We start from the raw sequence: 17,757 nt of genomic DNA on the forward strand, positions 1-17,757 counted from the left end.
GGACCGCGTAATCCTATTAACGGAAATATTCCCCATTAGGCGCCCTGCATCTTCATTTTTGCTAACGAGCAACGAGATCCTGGTGAATTTGAAGTTACGCCGGACATAGATTTTTATAAGGGTTTACAGAGTCGATGTATCGGTCGTATTTTTTAATTAGAAGGGAAATCGATGGCGGAAAATGTAACAAACCACGGGGAACTATTTGATATAGGGAAGACGCGTCGCGATATATAAATGTAATTTATCGATTGCGTTCGAATGATATAATGTCCACTGGAACGCACGGATATATCAAGATTAAAATAAAATACCGTTTCCACGGGAGATACCTGATATAGTAAAACAGATGGAATTATCGAGCTTCCTTTAATAGACGAATCTCGAATATTTGGTATTTCTGGAGAATTCTTGGCCAAGATCCTACGCGGAAGTAACTTTTCAACGAGGACGGACGCAGCCACCGCGAACGGGCCTTGATTAGCAATTAATCCGCGGCTCTGCCGTCGATCGATCGATTAACGGAACCGATTTAATCAGCGCCTCGAACACGACTGACCAGTCCTATTAATTAGCGGAATAATCGGATCACAGAGAATTACGTGTTAACCGTACCCCACCTCCGTGTATTACTTTCGGTAATAGGCTCCATTACCGTCTGTGGAACTGATCCGTTACTAATGTCAGCAAGTCCGGCCTCGACTGTCGTCCTAACAATGGAATACCAGATCGCCGCCCCCTCCGAACATTCAGGGAAATTAATTCACTGATAAGTCGCGTGTGACGCGATCGAATTAATTCGCGAGCGTTCGCGTCGGGCCGCGGATTAATTATCGTCGGCGCGAACCTCTTTCCGTTTGCCCCGAGAATTATTACCGTGGCGATAGCTTTCGCCTCGTAAACTGTATCGAGCTCGTTTACCCGTGGATCGATCGTTTTATTCCGGGCAACTCGAAACCGGAGTAAGATTAAATATTTATTTAACACTGAACCTACCACAACCGGGCAAATAACCATTTTTTAAATTTAATTTAAACGAGATTCTAATGGGAGATTCTAGAGGCCAAAATAAATCGAAAATCAAGAATAACAATTGTTTGATTTAGGCTTCGTTAAAAAGTTATTAACGTAAAATTAAAAAATTTCAAATCGTTCTAAAAAAATTATTTTTAGCTGCGGGGGTCGATTACAATCATTTTTGGTCAATAGATATATCCACGAAATCTTACCCACTTTCTAGAAAAAAATTCGAGAACGTGAAATTTTTCGTCGAAATTAGAAAATTTCAAATCGTTCTAAAAAAATTATTTTTAACTACAGGGGTCAGCTACAATCATTTTTGGTCAATAGACATATCCTCGAAATCCTACTCAGTTTCGAGAAAAAAATTCGAGTAGGTCAGTCACGTGCGGTCAATGACCTCGCGCAGATGTCAACAATGAAACGTAAACAGACCCTTTGAACTCATACGATCGACTTGAAATAAAAATCGTCCGGAACTAATTAAGCTATGGATTTGTTCGAATACTCATTTTAAAGGGTTTTTCAATCCATGAACCTAACAACTATTCTAATTTATTACGAAGTTCCAGAAATGAAATGTCGATAAATGTAGTAGTTTGTTATTCAAAGTTTGGGACACACAGCAAGTTGTTTCTGTTCACTAAAACTTGAATAAATAATTCCGAACCGTATCCGCTGCACATTGCAAAGACTCCGTGGATAAAAAGAAATAAACTTTGATGAATCGAGCGCGCGGCACCGGACGTTTACGACGGCCGTTTAAGAGCGGCCTGTACGAATTAGTCTTCCCGATGAATACCGTGGGCTCGGGGCTTTGATTAAAGTCGAGTTCCTGTGCAGACTCTCGGCGACTCTTTCTCGCCCGAGCAAACTTTCCGCGGACGAGTTCAAAGGTTCCCCCGGCTCTCGCGAGCCCGAACAGGACTTCATAGGGACGTGGGAAGCGAACTTACCGTAGAACCAACACTGTTTCTCGCCGAAACGGGGCCGGAGAAACGTGTACTGAGGCTGGGGCGGAAGATGATCCAGAAGGGCGGCCAGGCCGGCGACTAAGAGCGGCCCACCCCAAGCGTAGCACGAGTACACTCTCAGTCTGCGGGTCTCTTGGCCTTTCTCCAAGCTGGCTGGTCTCAGGTCCCTGGAACGGAAAAAGGGAAAAAAAGCTGGTCAACGGGGGCGCGGAAACCACCAAACACAGGATCGTTCTGTGCACTTAAACGTTCCCCTGGAACGCGAACGATAAAACACTCCGACAATCCCATAGTCGAGTTTCTCCTTCCCGTATGGAGAGTTCCATTAGAACGAGCGGGGGGGAATAAAAGTTCCACGGAAACGTTCCACCCCCTCCGAGATTGATGGCCCCGGCGTTTTGCTTAATCAGCGGTAGTTAATGAATACTACTTTTCCAAATTACGTCACCGGGCCCGGGAACAAACAAGCACTTTCATTAGCGTTCCGTTCGATAAATACGCGAATTAAAATTGCAAACATTACGAAAGAGCGAAATTTAAAGCTCCAATATTATGAAAATAGGAGAAATGCTCTCCGAACTATTAATCGTTTGGCTCCCCGGCGTGATCGGAATATTTAACGACCCGGAAAGAAAGCTCGAAAGCGGTAAAACCGTGAAGTGGAGATCGGACGGGCGAAACAATTACCTCAGACGCAATTAATGCATTCCTCATCGAGCACGGACCGGAGAGTTTTTTTTCAAAAGGCCCCGGACAGTTTACCCCCGGAAAGTTTCGTGACCATTTGCATCTCTCCGAGGCAGGAGCCGTGCTCCCGATGTTATTATGCAACTCGCAGACGCTGCTCGTGTTTCAACTTCGAGGCATTGCAAACGACACTCTTGATGTTCTATTTTCGGTTCGCCTAGGTGGCTCCTGAGTGACAATCCTACGATAACTGTGCACGGTCGTTACAGCGGACCAGAGACGTAAACGCGTGCACCCGGAGATGGGCAAAATTTAGACCAGAAACCCCGAACGAGGGGCAAATAAAAGGAATTCTTTGTTCGTTGCTCGTGAAATGGAGAAGAAATAAATAATATGAATATAGAACGCGGTACTTTTTACGTAAATAAATAGAGACGAGCAGATGACCGACGATCTGCTTGCCAGTTGCTCTCGAGTTGCAACGTTTTCTATGAAAACTAACTTTAATTATAGCGTGTGACGTGTTGGTAGGAATGAAGAAAGGATATAAAATTTTTGTACGTTCCTTTGCCTACGTATATTTGCAATTATTTATTTCGATGAACGTGCAAACGTTTACGCTGTCGTCCCGTGGATGGAAATCGCGATTCCACCGATCCTAAACGAAGCGCAATAAGAGGCAGCGTGGAGTTGGCAGCGTTCCAGTTAAAAATGAAACTCCACAAGATGACGAGACGTAATAAAAAGGATGTCGCGACCGGTAGCGATATCAGACACGAGAACCGGGGAATGACGGCCATTTGCCTGTCTACGAGGGTTCGTGACTCCCGAACATGGCGGGCGAATACGCCGCGGTTGATGATCTAATTAACCGTGACGAGCAATAATGCCAGATATGGATACCTTGCTATGCGTTAATTGCTGTGGAAACGTCGCCCGGAGACATTAAACGTCCATTATCCGTTACTCGAATAGTAATTTTTCCCCGTATCAATAAGAATTCGTCTTTGGTTTCTGGATCGAACTAGTGAACATTTTTGTAAATTGCAAGCGTACGTGACTTCGTTATGTTATACAGATGGGGGGGGGTTAATCTCGTTGGTAATTGAAATAAGTAAATAAAAAGAGTTTAATTTCCCATCTGCTGATGGGAGTCTTCTCTTCCTTTTTCGCGGCGACGACCGGGCGAAATTGTTTTTCCAGCGTCGAGGAAGGATAATGGAAATCGAATTGCATTTAATTGCATCGGAAGGGAGGTTGGGGGGCTCGAAGGGAAACGCGACGGTGTCCGTGGATAATAGGGTCACTCGGTGTCGTCGACGAATTTATCGTCGTGGATTATTAACGGGACTTCGAATTCGTTAGATTTCGACCCCGCCACGTACGGGGCCAATGACTGGCCCGCGGAATCGTCATGCTTTGTCATTGTCTGGCTGGTTTAACGTCGCTATAACAACTGCGCCGCGAAAGGGGGGTCTGTTGGGCACCGCGCTCTGGCTCCAACGGGGAGGGTTGTTGCTCGTAAATCGCGTCCTATCGCGAACGACGTTGCCGCGGATATGGCAGACGTCGGCCACCTATTGTCAAAAAGCGAAAGTTAACGTAAAACCAGAGAGAAAACGTTTTCATGGCGCCGTCGCGGCTCCTTCGACGCTGGTGGGACGTAACTCACGCACGGTTATAAATTCTCCTAAATTATCCGATGATGAATTTCTGGTTTCAGCAAGTTTTATCATAATTGCACGGTATGCTGTACGACTCGCGTATAATAACGGTTCTACGCCCGTTGCATGCATGAATAAATAAAATTTTATTCCCTGCGATTGATCGGCAGTTCCACGCGAGTTGGAATTTAAATCTGCTATCTTACTCTTAGCCGGGATTTTATCGTTTCTGATACGCGATGATGGCTCGGCGATTAGGCCCGAGCTAATGGAACGTAATCTCTGTCGCGAGTCCACCGTAAACGTAAGTCGAGAAATACAAGTATGTCAACGCGACGTTGAAAGGGTGGTTCGGCGAGAAGGAGTACGTGTTCTTTCCCTAATTACCTCCGCAATTATTCCCTTAATCACCGAGTCAATTACGACGAGGTGGTCGTAAAGCTGGCGAGTAGTAGATCCACTTGGGCGTGAGTGTTTTTTCGAAAAAAAGGAGGGACGGTCTCAAATTGATCGCTCTTCGTGCTCGATATAAGGGATGTAATTTAAACCTTTGCGCTCCAAACTAAAGAGATATACTCTTGGAAATTACGAAACACAACGATAGTGTAATTGAAACAGATATTTGATTGGATTTGTTCAAATAAAACGCTTAAAAATATAATTCTCGGTGCAAAGGGTTAAATGTATAATACGATGCAAGTTACGGAAGTCGTCGTTTTGCCGGTTCTAATCGTTTAAAAATGACGAGCAAATTCTTGTACTGTGAATCTTATTTTAGAGGAGCGACAGCCTTTTTAATTTCCATGTACGACACCATGAAATTGCCTCGAAATTGCTGGTCGCTGACATCAGGGAAAAATTGTAGAGCAAAGGGTTAAAAATCTGATTGTAGACTCGGCTGAAATAACACGGCACGACGTATGATTAACCGAGCATGTGGAACGGGGCTCACAGTGGCCTTTGTCGACTCATTATGATGTCACTTATTAGACTCCCACTCTGGAAATAACCGTAATTTCTAGGGAAAGCTTCGAGGGATATTCCGGGCGCGTAAAACTGTAAAATGATATTGGTTTGGCAACTATGATAACTATAGATGTCTTTAATTGGATTGTCACGTATTTGTATGTATTTGCAAAACTTCTTGAATGATAAAAATTTCAATAACGATGACGATATCGAATCACAGGTTCAGCTTTTCCCCCGATAAAACTTTCATGAACGTGGAGATGGCAAAAGGTCATTGTTTACATTACACTCGGCTGCTAAATAAATATATTATCAAGTATTTGTAAAAAGTCTCTTCGATAAATACTGTTCGCGATTTCGAATCTCCCGGTTTCTGGGGAAAAAATGGACGATGGTGGATATTAATTCCTGGCGGCACGGTTCGTTCCCGGGGCCGCTAATTAGCCGTCACCGCGGTCGACGCGCGCGATTAGTCCTCGGAGGAAAGTTTCGCTGAAGCGGGGGAGGATGTCTCGCTTCGATGTCGGAACGGCGCCACGATAATTTTCCACCCTCCGCTGGAAACGGAGCCAGAGAGCCCACGGGCCGGTGCCAGGGATCAGGGGGGGAAACGCGTTACAAAATATTCCGGCGGAGAAAATTAGGGGTTAGAGTTCTGTTCGCGGCAAAGTGTATCGCAAATATTTTTCTGCTTCCGTTCTGCACGCGAGGGGGTGGTTTACGCGGAGGCAATTTGCAGACGTCTTCCGCGACGAAGAGGATCGTGCACACGTTAAGATTATAACCCGTTCCCGGTGCACGGGAAGAGACAAAGGTTATTTTTGCGATAATGGATCTCCCCGGGCAAAGGTTTTTCATTCCCCCTATCCGCTCGATGAGGTATACGCGTTCCATTATCGCGGAGCGTGCACACGACGCGGAAGAAAGCCAGAGAAAACGAGTCGGCTTAATCCCGACAAAGGGCTCGTCTCGCAATAGCTTCTTTTAATTTTGTCCTGTTACCGGATGTGTATTTGCGAACGGGATGGGGGGGTGGCGCGAGCAAAGGCGAAGGCAACCCTCCGCGAGGCTGAAAAGCGGATACTTTACAAGCGTCGTCGTTTCTTCTCTCTCTCGTGACGTTATTTAATTACAAACGATGTAAACGGAAACGAACAACGATACATAAACGTAAGTTTAGTTGCTCTAATATGGAAAACTTATAGGAACTGAAATATTGTGAATTTATAGGAAATTTTATACTCTTTTGACTGGTAACAGTCAAATTATTCTTACTTAATGATGATTACATAAATTTTCAAAATAGTTACATTGACGTATATTAATATTGCAGGGGCCCCAATAAAATCCACTTAAGGGTTAAAATATTAGATTTAGGAAATGTTTACTGTTTTTAGCGAGGTCCTCATTTTCCATATTAGGCTCATAGAGTTTTTAGAAATATTACGTTTACGAGATAGAAATTCATAATTTCGAGAATTGTTGCAAAAATTTGATCATGTTCGAAGAAATAGTCGAGCTAACGCAAAGCTAATGCACTTAGCTTATTGTATATAATATTAGGTCAAATATCACACTGCAAAAACTCTGGACTGTGATATTTTCTTCGATATTATTATACGAAAACGAATGTGACGAATCTATGAATAGATTTATCTATTCCATCCAGCACGTATCCACAGCATATATCGTCAAATGTCAGAAACGTGCCACACGGTAATCAATTAACATATAAAAATTATATAAGAATAACAAGTCAACATTCCACGTTTCCCTCGTGTTATTAATCGCGAGAAAGAAAGATAGATACATACACACGCGATATACAAGGCACAGATACGTAATAGAATTTATGCCAGACACGTTCCGGGCGGCAATGGAGAGATCATCGATGCAAGGACACCGTACAATTGGACGATATTCCAACCGTGGGCGAACCGAGAGCGTTCTATAAAAGTTTAACACGCGAAGATGACGTTTAAAAGACTTCCAAAGAATTTTATACGATGTTGAATTGGGACAATCATCGTACCAAGTCAACGACACTTTGAAAGGATGTGGGCTGTTCGAGGGCGAGAGAAACGTCGCTGGCGGGTAGCTTGAGCGTCTTTTCGTATCGAAATCTCGTATTCTAAGGCCGCCAGCTTTACTTGACTCGCGGCGAGAAAGAAATTCGCAAATTAGAGACCGGCATTTTCCGTCTCTCGGCGCTGTATCTACGGAACGCACGCGGCGGACGGAACGTCGGTGACTGTCTCGTAGGCAGAAGGTAAGAGCCCTATATTTATCTCCCCGATATGGTAATTATACGGACGGCAATTAGCAGCGGTGGCAGTTAGAGGTACGTTCTAGCCGACGGTATCGCTCTACGGCTCGCAGAGAATACGGAACGGGAAGGATAGGTCATTACGGGGGAGCAAGATGGACAGAGGAGATATTATTTATCTCGTCTTGCTGCGTAAACGCTCGGGAACTGGTTCGCGATAAAATGTCCGGTCGCTTTATTCGATCGCAATTCGAACCTCTTTAATCCTGAAGTCCCAAAGTTCAACGTTCTGTATTCCTTAAACAAATTCGAAACAAATGACTCCCCCGGAATGGTATTTCATCCCTTTCGAACGAGTTTCATATTCATAATTTCGCTTTGCAAAAACTCCCACGATCGCGTTTATATAAATTACGTAGAATAAATAGGAACAGATGCATTATGTTTAAAATCGTTCCCACTGGCCAACAGCAGAAAGCGTATTGATAATTTCACGGTAAACAACATCAACGGGATCGTCAATATTTTCTGTACATCGCGGGAACCGACGGCTAAAACGCTCCTTTATTTATTCGATAATAATACGAACGCGTTTGGGTTGATATAAACCGACAGATCGAGTTATTTTCGAACGAATTTGCGGCACGTTGTAATTGCAGCGACATCGACAAATGGTTACGTTCGAAAAACAATTTAGCGATGAATGCTCTTCAACTTTCAGCGAGAGACCTTCGTATCCGGTCTCTTTCTATAGCGTAACAGCGAAATTTATATTTAAAAATAAATATCTGTAATATTCGACGTCTGTAAACCCTCCGGGGTGATTTCTCGTATAATATTTCGTAACGAGAACTTCATTTCCCATTCGTTGCGGCGGAAACTAATTAACGGATAATTGACTCCGACGAAGGTACACGGGTTCTGAAACGCAGGGGATGAAAAGGAAGTATTAAAAATGTATCCGTTAATACGCCCTCCCTGCGATCTCCGACAGTTACGAATTCACGTTGCATAAATTTGCGCACGCGAAGATCGTAATGATTATCCGCGAACGACTAATCGCGCGGCGCCGTGAAACGTAAATTACAAGCAGGAAATTAAGATCCATCGTCGCGGACGAATTAATTTTATCTCGTCGCGGTAACCGGCCCCGCTGGCCGTTCTCGAGCGAACTTTCCGCGCGGAGAAGATCGAGAATGATAATCCCCGACGTTTCCAAGCGGTGTCACGCGGGGAATCCGGCAAATGTTGCGTAGGAACGATAGTGGCCCGAAACTTTGCCACCCTACCGCCGTGGAACGTATGGAAAGTGAGCCGCGCTTTATTGAAAAGTTTTCCGAGAGGCGGTTAAGTGCGGGAGAAAGTTCGCCTCGACCCGCGAGAGAATTTCTCACTTCCGAACTACGTCCAACCTTCCCCTGTCAATTTATCTATCCGCGGCAGTTCTATTTGCCCGTTTATACTGCTCGCCAGGACCACCTCGATCGATTCCACAACCCCCATCGATCGCCCTATCCATTTATCCTTGTTGCGACTTCTAGTTACCAATATACCAATTCTAGTTACGGGGGACCAATAACGCTGAACCTACCACGTAAAAGTAGTAAAACTTTAGCGCTTTATCCGTAATCGAGCCATTGTTAAAGGCGGCAGAGATATCGTAATTTAAGTGAAGGGGTAAACAATAAAATTCCGCTAGGAACTCTCAATTAACGCGTATTAAAAATAGTGAAACTTTAAACGCTTGCAGTTCCGAAACTACTGGTGCTTTATCCATTTTCAAGCAATTGTTAGCGGCGGCAAACCTTCCTCTTTAAAATGGTTTTTGGTTTTTGACGATCCGACTTTCCGTTTTCGAGATATCGTAATTTATGTAAATGGGTAATTTTAAAAAAATTCTCTTATGGCGCTCACCGTGTTAAAACAGACTACTAACGCGTATTGAAATTACTAAAACTTTGATTACTTGCAGTTTCGAAATTATTAGCATTGTCTCCATTATTGAGGTATTGTTGGCGGCGGCAAGGCTTCCTCTTTGAAATGGTTTTTGGTTTTTGACGATCGGACTTTCCGTTTCGGAGATATCGCGATTTATGTGAAAGGCAATTTTTCTTAATTTGTCTATCTCTGTCTCCGTCTGACGCGTCGCGCTGGACCTCCTTGTCGCACGTTGACCCACTGACCGATTGAATGAGTGACGTCACGTTTACTATTTACTACGAGTCACGTGACTTCATTGATCTCGCGATGTAAACAAAGAAACTTAGACCCTTCGGTCTCACGCGATCGACTTGAAATTAAAATCGTCATATCTCCGGAACCAATAAAGCTATCGACTCGCACAAACGCTCATTTTAAAGGGCTTTTCATCCCCCATCCCATGACTATACCACCTACTATAATTTATGCTCCCTTCTATGTTTATTTTGAACTTTACTGTGACTCTATGCACCCAAGGAAATTATTTATTTAATTAAAACGAGACCAAAGTGTCCGCAAATGCATTTTCCTTTGAAATTGCGCCGACGATTGATAGAACTGAAGACATTAGAAGACGTTCTCTCGTAAAGACGTAATCGTAGATCGAAGAAACACGCGTCTCGTTGACCGAACGAATAAAGAACGATTTTATTGCGAGCAATTACCGATCCACGCGATTGCACGGGTATCGTTAATGTATTAGCTCGTCCGATTAGGCGTCCGCTCGGAAACCAGCTCCATCAGACCAGTCGTTTTCAAGATCATCGATCATGCAATTACTCGCGGGGCTCGATTCCCCCGTTACTACCGATCACGACGGACAAAGTAATCGGTAAAAAGACTTTCTAAACGGTCTGCGGATCATCGGTAACTCGACGAGTGCTATTGTTTCTATGAATAGAAACGAGCCTCGTACTTTCACCCCCTTTTCTCTATTCGCGTACATGGATCTTATCTGCAATATCGTTGAATAAAAATAGAATAAATGCACACGGTGCTGCGATTGCTTATCGTTGAAACAAAAGGTGGTCCGTACAATGTAAAATCGAGGATCATCGAGCCTGTGAAACTTTCGCTACATTTGACACACAATTAATACAAATGATACGTTCAATTCACCGATTCGTTCCATTGTTGGTTCGCCGGATCGCTGGATGCACCGACACGCGATACGGGATCGCCGAATTTTAATTTACACGATCTTTTCAATCGAGGCTCGTAACCATGGACCGATCCGATGAATTAATTAATACCTCGCAGGCGGGATTGTGCTTCTCGAATTCCTGACGAGAGTTTCGCAGACGCAATCGCGTCCCCGCTATATTCTAATTCTCCCATAGCCATTGTTCCCTCAACATTCACCCTTACACTCGATAAATGGAATATTTTATAAATGTTCGAGCCTTTAATCTACGATACAAAAGATCTATTTTTAATTTCTTTTTTTTATAAAATCATAATTGCAGAAATCAAAGAAATAAGAAATAAATAAATAAACGACGCGAAGAAATATTCTCGAAAGCAGAAAGGGGACGAAAGTAAGGAGTTTAAACGTTCCGCCTTGTGATCACGGTTTTCAGGCTCTTCACGGGGCACGAGAGGGCACCGCTTGAAGACCAAGTAGACCGTCAGAAGGGCGACGTTTAAAGCGGAAAGAGCAGCTAACGAACGGACAGTTAATTAGCCGCGATAACCCGACGATCGTGACAATTACAGGGCGTACCGATCCACCAGGTGGTCGTCGATGAGAATATAAATTCCAGGATCGAGGCGTCGGTCCGCCGCGGAATTGCAGGATCGTCGCGGCGGTTTGCACCTCGCCAAGGGAACATCGAGCATCGGTCGTCCGGTTTCCGCATAATCAATATCGTATTTCCGGAATTAGACGTCGATTACCACCACCGGGTGGGAAGATAATGACCCAAGGGTCTCACCGTTGTCGCTGCTGGAACACTCTCTCACCCTGCCTCGTAACACGCGCCCCCTCGCGTACGGGGCTTAACATACCCTTGGCGAGGAGTAATTCAAGACGAGCCGGGAGGGCAATGACGCCTGGCTCGCGCAGAATTTTCAATATTCCGGGAGTAACGTCGCCGAAACGATTACGGCAATTAGAGACGAAGGGGCTTCCCGTCTGCGCGTAGACCAAGGAAAAGCCTCGCGAAATAATTCATGCCGCACACGTGGCCCCTCTCGCACGGCATTCTTGAGAAGTTACCCGCCCGAAGGGGTTAGACAATAGCGAATGGTCTAACGGAGAACTTTTTTCTTCCCCCCCGGACGACGCGTTTCGACGTCTCCGCTACGCGTCTGCCAGACGCCGCTCGGTGGTCTCGACTGGTCGCGTTGATGTTGTTTGATGTTTCAGGTTGATCATCGTCGATATTGCTATTGGTTATCTCAAAGTCATCTTGTGAGAAAACTGAATTTATTTGGTAAAATTTTGATGTATCAACGTGTGACCATAAAGAAGCGTTATTTGTCAGTCGAAAAAGGTTTGCAAGTTGATGTTATTTTCTTTTGCTAGTTTGTTCGGTTTTTTTGACGGTAGCAAGTGGCCACAGATCGTTGGAAACATCACAATTTCTATTGTATATTGTTATAGCACGATATTACATGTTATTGTATGTTACTTTGGTATAAGACGAACCCTGAAGAGGACTATGTCTCGCGTAGGTGGAAGTAATGGAAAATTAAGAAACGTTGTGGTCGTCTGGTTTCATTTTATAATTTTACTAGATATAATTAGAGTAAGGCAAATAGAAAAAGGGTAAAAAAAGGGAGGAGTGTCAAACTTACTGCATAACCCAGAATTTGTTTCGATACTTATTTAAGTAACTTTGTTAAAATTCACAAAGCTCGAGAATGAATTTCTCTACTTTCACAATGGAAAATCGTACATATGTGTGACATGGCAGTCAAAGAGATAAGGTCCAAAGGGGATCCTTCCTCCATTGTTTAGGTCTCAGGCTAGTTTCGTGATCGACTTACCCAATAATAACCAAGAGGCCGACAATAGATCGTGCCACGGGGGTCGCGGGGAAAATTGAAAGTGTCAGAATCTGGTCAGCCGGGCGATAAGGTTGTCAGGTTCTGGCAGAACGTTGGAAAGGTACACGCGTATCGCGCTATCGGCGTTTCACGCGACGTTCTCGGTGGCCTCGCGTGCGGCACGAACTCCTTTCTCGCCCCGGGGAGAAAAAGCGTCGATCTCTTTTCAAGTTCCACCGCGATCGCCGCGAGGCCAAACGTCTACGAAGCAGGCGTACCCGGAAACTCGATCACCGGCGAAAATTCTCTCGTTAACCGGGAGGAATGCCCCGTGAAACACTCGCCGTTCATAAATTATTCCAGCGGCCAAGAATGCACGTAATTTCGACGCAAATTGCGCGGAACGCGAATCTCTTAATCGCGACACTATCATTGTATATTATTGTTATTATTCGTTTATTGACGAGACTAAACCCATTGGTACAAAAGATGTAATATGTAATGAATTTTCTGACAATCTTACGAAATTTTAATCAAATAAATTAACTCCTTTTAACTAGACGAAATCAGATTGATGCTAAACTGCTTCGTAACAGCGATTATAAGAATCGTGATCAACTCTTGTGGCGTACCGATAGGAACTAAAACTCAATCACGATCGTGATTTGTTGTCCGTCGTGTTTACGTTTGGGCCAAGATCTTCATCGCAAGTCTGACTCGTTAAAGTACGGGAAGGGGTCAACTTACAATACGTTGCAAGGATAATTTTAGTCTTTCTAATGATTGTTCGATTAATACAAAATTTTCATGACTAATCATTCTATTTATACAATTCTGAGATGATCGATAAGTCGCGGAGGAATGCAGCAGCGTCCTTGGTTGTAACCGTTGCATAATTGACGAGCAAAAGAACGTTTGAGGAACAGCCTCGAAATTACAGTCGAGAAAGAAGGAAACGCGGAACCAAGGAATACCTACGTGGCGATAATCCCCCCGTCTATATTTATACGTGGCTCGATGGAAACACGTTCTGTTTCTGCGTGTAGGGGGTCTCTTCGATGCCGCGAGATTATAACCGGAGGGAAAACGCCGGCAAAGTCGCGTAAGAAGCGCCGAGAAAGGCCACGTAAGCGCGGGAGGAACCCCCGGACAAGTCGTTTCCAGAGATAGTCGTGAGAAGTTATCAGGTGTTTGTTGACGCGGATAACCGAACGAAAACACTGCGGGGAGACACGGGGGGTGGCGGGAGGGCGAACGTGTGGCGCGCGACGTTCGCGAGGGTGGCGAACGTCGCTAATGGAGGAAAAACAGAAGGGACCAGAAGGAAAACAAACACGAGGGTTACGAGGAGGACAAGCTATCGCGGCGGCGCTCTCCAAAAGTCTGCCCCTCGAGCTTGTAACGAACTGCGACTCTCTCCTTCTGCCAGCGTCCTCCATCGACGATGTCGAAAACGTCGTCTCGCCTAAAATTTAAGGGCTGACACTCAGACTTTTTTCCGCGAGGTGAATTCCCGCAGACTTTCGACTTTAACCCTTTGCACTCCCGAGGGATCGATACTGTTAAACTAATTGGAGATTTGTACGGTAAAATATAGTAATTGGTCTGGGTTAGATTTATATAATAATTGCTTTACACTTTACTTCAGACTCTTGCACGATAGGTCTTCTGGTCTCTTTAAAAATAAAAAAATATTTTTCTCCCCCCAAACAAAAAGGTATAAATTCAGTTTGGTGTGTTGTCGTAAATGAGACTTGGAATGGAGCTATAGTACGTATTACGCGAAGTGCAAAGTGTTAGATCGTTCGTTTTACGATTTGTCAAACCATCTTGGTTCATAGTTCGCGTGTCTTCGTGAATGGATTATGGTCGAAGAGGACTTAACATGTTTCGACGAGTCGGAGCACGTAGTGGAGCTTTACCTCGATCGACGAGGCGACACGTGTCAGTGGTGTTTAGCGGTCGAGGGGTGGGAAGGGTTGATATTCAAAACACCGCTGGTGGTATCGATCCACTTAGGAGGGTGTGGAAGACGAAAGAGGCTCGCGGGCAAAAAAAGAATCATCCCCCGTTAACCACCGAACGAGGGTGAGAATCGTATTCGGTGTCGTTAACAGAGATCCCGCAGAAATCGATCCACGAGGGCTTGGATCACTCATGGATATCAATTTCGCGTAACAGTTTCTTTCGTCTTCGGTTTTTTACAGACCGTGGACGTAATAGAACGATATTTCGGTATTTTCCGCGTTAATGAAAATTGGACAGCTATCCGATAATTGTCGGATTACTAGCTGGTCCGCGGGTAGATATTTCAATTAATTCATTAACGGATCCCGCGCGGCATATAAACAACGCGCGCGGATTTAATTAATCCCGCGGCGCGTCCTCGATATTTATCGTGCCGCGTGTCCGTTGCAGTTTTCAATAAAGCAGCCTCGTTCTGAATCAAATTTCCGCGAATGGCGACGCGCGAGTGCGCGCGCGGAAAATTAGAGGCGGACGTGGGACACGATAATGCGGCCGGAAACTTAATATTTCGCGGGCCCCGGATCTCGGGAACGTATATAACAAATTCGCGAGGCCGACGCTCGTCGAGATTTGCCACGCGTAGAATTAATTTCCATCGTTGGAACTGTCGACCATCGTTCTGGTCATTTTTTAGCCACGATGGAAAGGTCAATTTGTTTCTGGTTGTTATTGTACGATTCGAAGCTGGTTTGGAAGGGTTTGTTTTAAGAAGCAACACCTATTCGATGATCGAAGTTTCAGTTAATTAATTTTTATCGTTGAAACTGTCGACCATCGTTCTGGCCATTTTTTAGCCACGATGGAAAGGTCAATTTGTTTCTGATTGTTATTGTACGATTCGAAGCTGGTTTGGAAGGGTTTGTTTTAAGAAGCAACACCTATTCGATGATCGAAGTTTCAGTTAATTAATTTCTATCGTTGAAACCGACCCACTGACATTTTGGTTATTTTTTTATGTACGATGGAGAAGTTTGTTTCTGATTGTCTCGATTATTGCAGGATTCGAAGCTGGTTTGTAAGGGTTTGTTTTAAGAAGCAACACCTATTCTATGATCGAAGTTTCAGTTAATTAATTTCTATCGTTGAACCCGACCCACTGACATTTTGATTATTTTTTTATGTACGATGGAGAAGTTTGTTTCTGATTGTCTCGATTCTTGCAGGATTCGAAGCTGGTTTGTAAGGGTTTGCGTTAAGAAGGAAGCCTATTCAGTGTTCGAAACCCTAATTATTGAACCAGCCATCGTTGAAACTGAACGATTTACACTTTGGTCATTTCTTATTCACTAAAGAAAGGTTTGTTCGGGATCGTTGTTTGTTGATGATCGAAGGGGTGGTTTTTTCCGAGGCTGTCCACACTTTGGAGTACTTTCGCAGGTGTAGGTGTTTAAACGCGTCGTCGACTGTAAAAGGAACGCCTGTGCGAGGAAGGAAGGAAGGAAGGAAGGAAGGAAACGAATGGTAGGTTGCATTCGAGGGTCCTGGTGATTGTTTGGTGGTTCCACGAGTGGTTATCTGCAAATGAAGGGCCACAAATGCGGAACAGTAGAGAAGTCTGCGGGGTTGGCCAGGAGAAATTGCAGGGATGCTGGAGTTTATGTTGGAAGAAAGGAGAAACGGGGTGACGAAGTAAGGGTGGGAGGGGTCGTGGAGTGGGTGTAAAGGGAGAACGACGGCGGTGCGACAGAAACGGCAGTCGCCACGGTGGCTGGTGGTAGTTTGTTCGCGTATAATTCGATCACCAGCGGGGAATTATTGTCCTAACAGACTTCTTTAGCGGGATTGGCCGTCTGGTTTCTGTTCCCTCCGAGCGGGGACTTCGCTGGATAAGGATACGATGCGGCAGGAAGCGAATGTTTTCTCTGTTTGATGGCGCCCCCCATTCTTCCGGGTCTCTCGAATCGCTTTGGCGATGAAACGAAACGATCTATTTCGAGATCCACCGTCCGGGCAAAAATGGAACGAATCGATGGGAATCCGGCTGGGAAATTCGCGAGACATTTCGCAGGGTACGCGTTCATTCGTTGGAAAATAAATTCTATGATTATTATTAATGAACCGTCGCCATACTAATCAACTATCGATAAATGTGTTTTTAAATAAATATTATAATACGGTTAAGTTTCTATACAGGTACAACAATTATCGAGATAACCAATTCGATTTCAAACTTTGAAGCGAAATATTTAAAGCAACGTTCAATCTCGATAAAAGAGGATAGCAAAAGACGTATATCAGCTATGGTTTATAGATTCACGGGTAATAAATGACCCTCGCTGTAGGTCGAAACAGAGTCTAGGAAAGTTCAGCGAAACTCTAGACGAGGTATCAAACTTTCGAGCGTACCGCGAGTCGTCCAATTTTCGAAACGAGTATCCGTACGTAACAAATTTCCGTAGTCGTCGGGGGAACAGGGAAGACAGAGATTTCTCATCCAGATCGAGCGACGCGATTGCAACGGTCGCGCCAGAAACTTTCAATCCCCTCCCCCCTCTGATCTAAACACGAAACGATCCGAATAAATATCCGCGAAACCGCGTGAATTTTTCACGATCGTTTACCCCCCCGCGTTGCATTTCTCGCGAGGTTCCAGGAAAGAGCAGCCAAAACAAAAGCTTCTTCGTTGCCAAAAGACCATACGTCATAGCTGCCAGACCGCGATCTGGATCCACTCCATCTTCCGAATACCGAAGACGATTTATCATCTTAACAACTTCGCGAATTTATCATGGTAATCCTTTGTATAAATGGCGTTGCCATCTTCGAAATTCATCCTATCGATCTTTACTAGGTGCACGAATTACCACTGATTATTATTTAACTCGATCACCAACTATTAACTCAAGCACACTTTCGTTAACATTATGTAGTTTTATTATTATTCATTTATTAACGGGAATAAATCCTTTGGTATAGAAGATGTAATATGTAAAGAACTACAACTCTGGATTTCACATAGTCAAACATTATCGTTTATAAAATTTTAACAAAATAAATTCATTTACAATACGTTGCAAGACTAATCATTTTATTTACACAATTCTGCGATCCAAACGTTGTTTTGTCCTATACAATCACTGTAAAGCAATAATATCGTTGTGTTTGTTTAGAGGGGTGAGCCTAGTGCAAAGGGTTAATAATTTCTATTAAGACACCAGTTTATTTCGAAAAACGGGGT

General features: G+C 44.2%; 1 protein-coding gene across 1 annotated transcript in view; it reads right to left on the bottom strand.

Annotated features, from left to right (window-relative positions):
• Positions 1–17,757, bottom strand: part of LOC122398264 (probable G-protein coupled receptor Mth-like 1) — a 147,671-nt gene that overhangs the window by 26,127 nt on the left and 103,787 nt on the right. The window contains exon 5 of the mRNA XM_043397975.1: positions 1,977–2,161. Within this exon, the coding sequence (XP_043253910.1) occupies positions 1,977–2,161 (185 nt within the window). The remainder of the gene's footprint in view (positions 1–1,976; positions 2,162–17,757) is intronic.

The sequence above is a fragment of the Colletes gigas genome, unplaced genomic scaffold (assembly GCF_013123115.1).
Source record: "Colletes gigas isolate AHSC1104 unplaced genomic scaffold, ASM1312311v1 Colletes_gigas_Sc00011, whole genome shotgun sequence".
Classification (NCBI taxonomy): domain Eukaryota; kingdom Metazoa; phylum Arthropoda; class Insecta; order Hymenoptera; family Colletidae; genus Colletes; species Colletes gigas.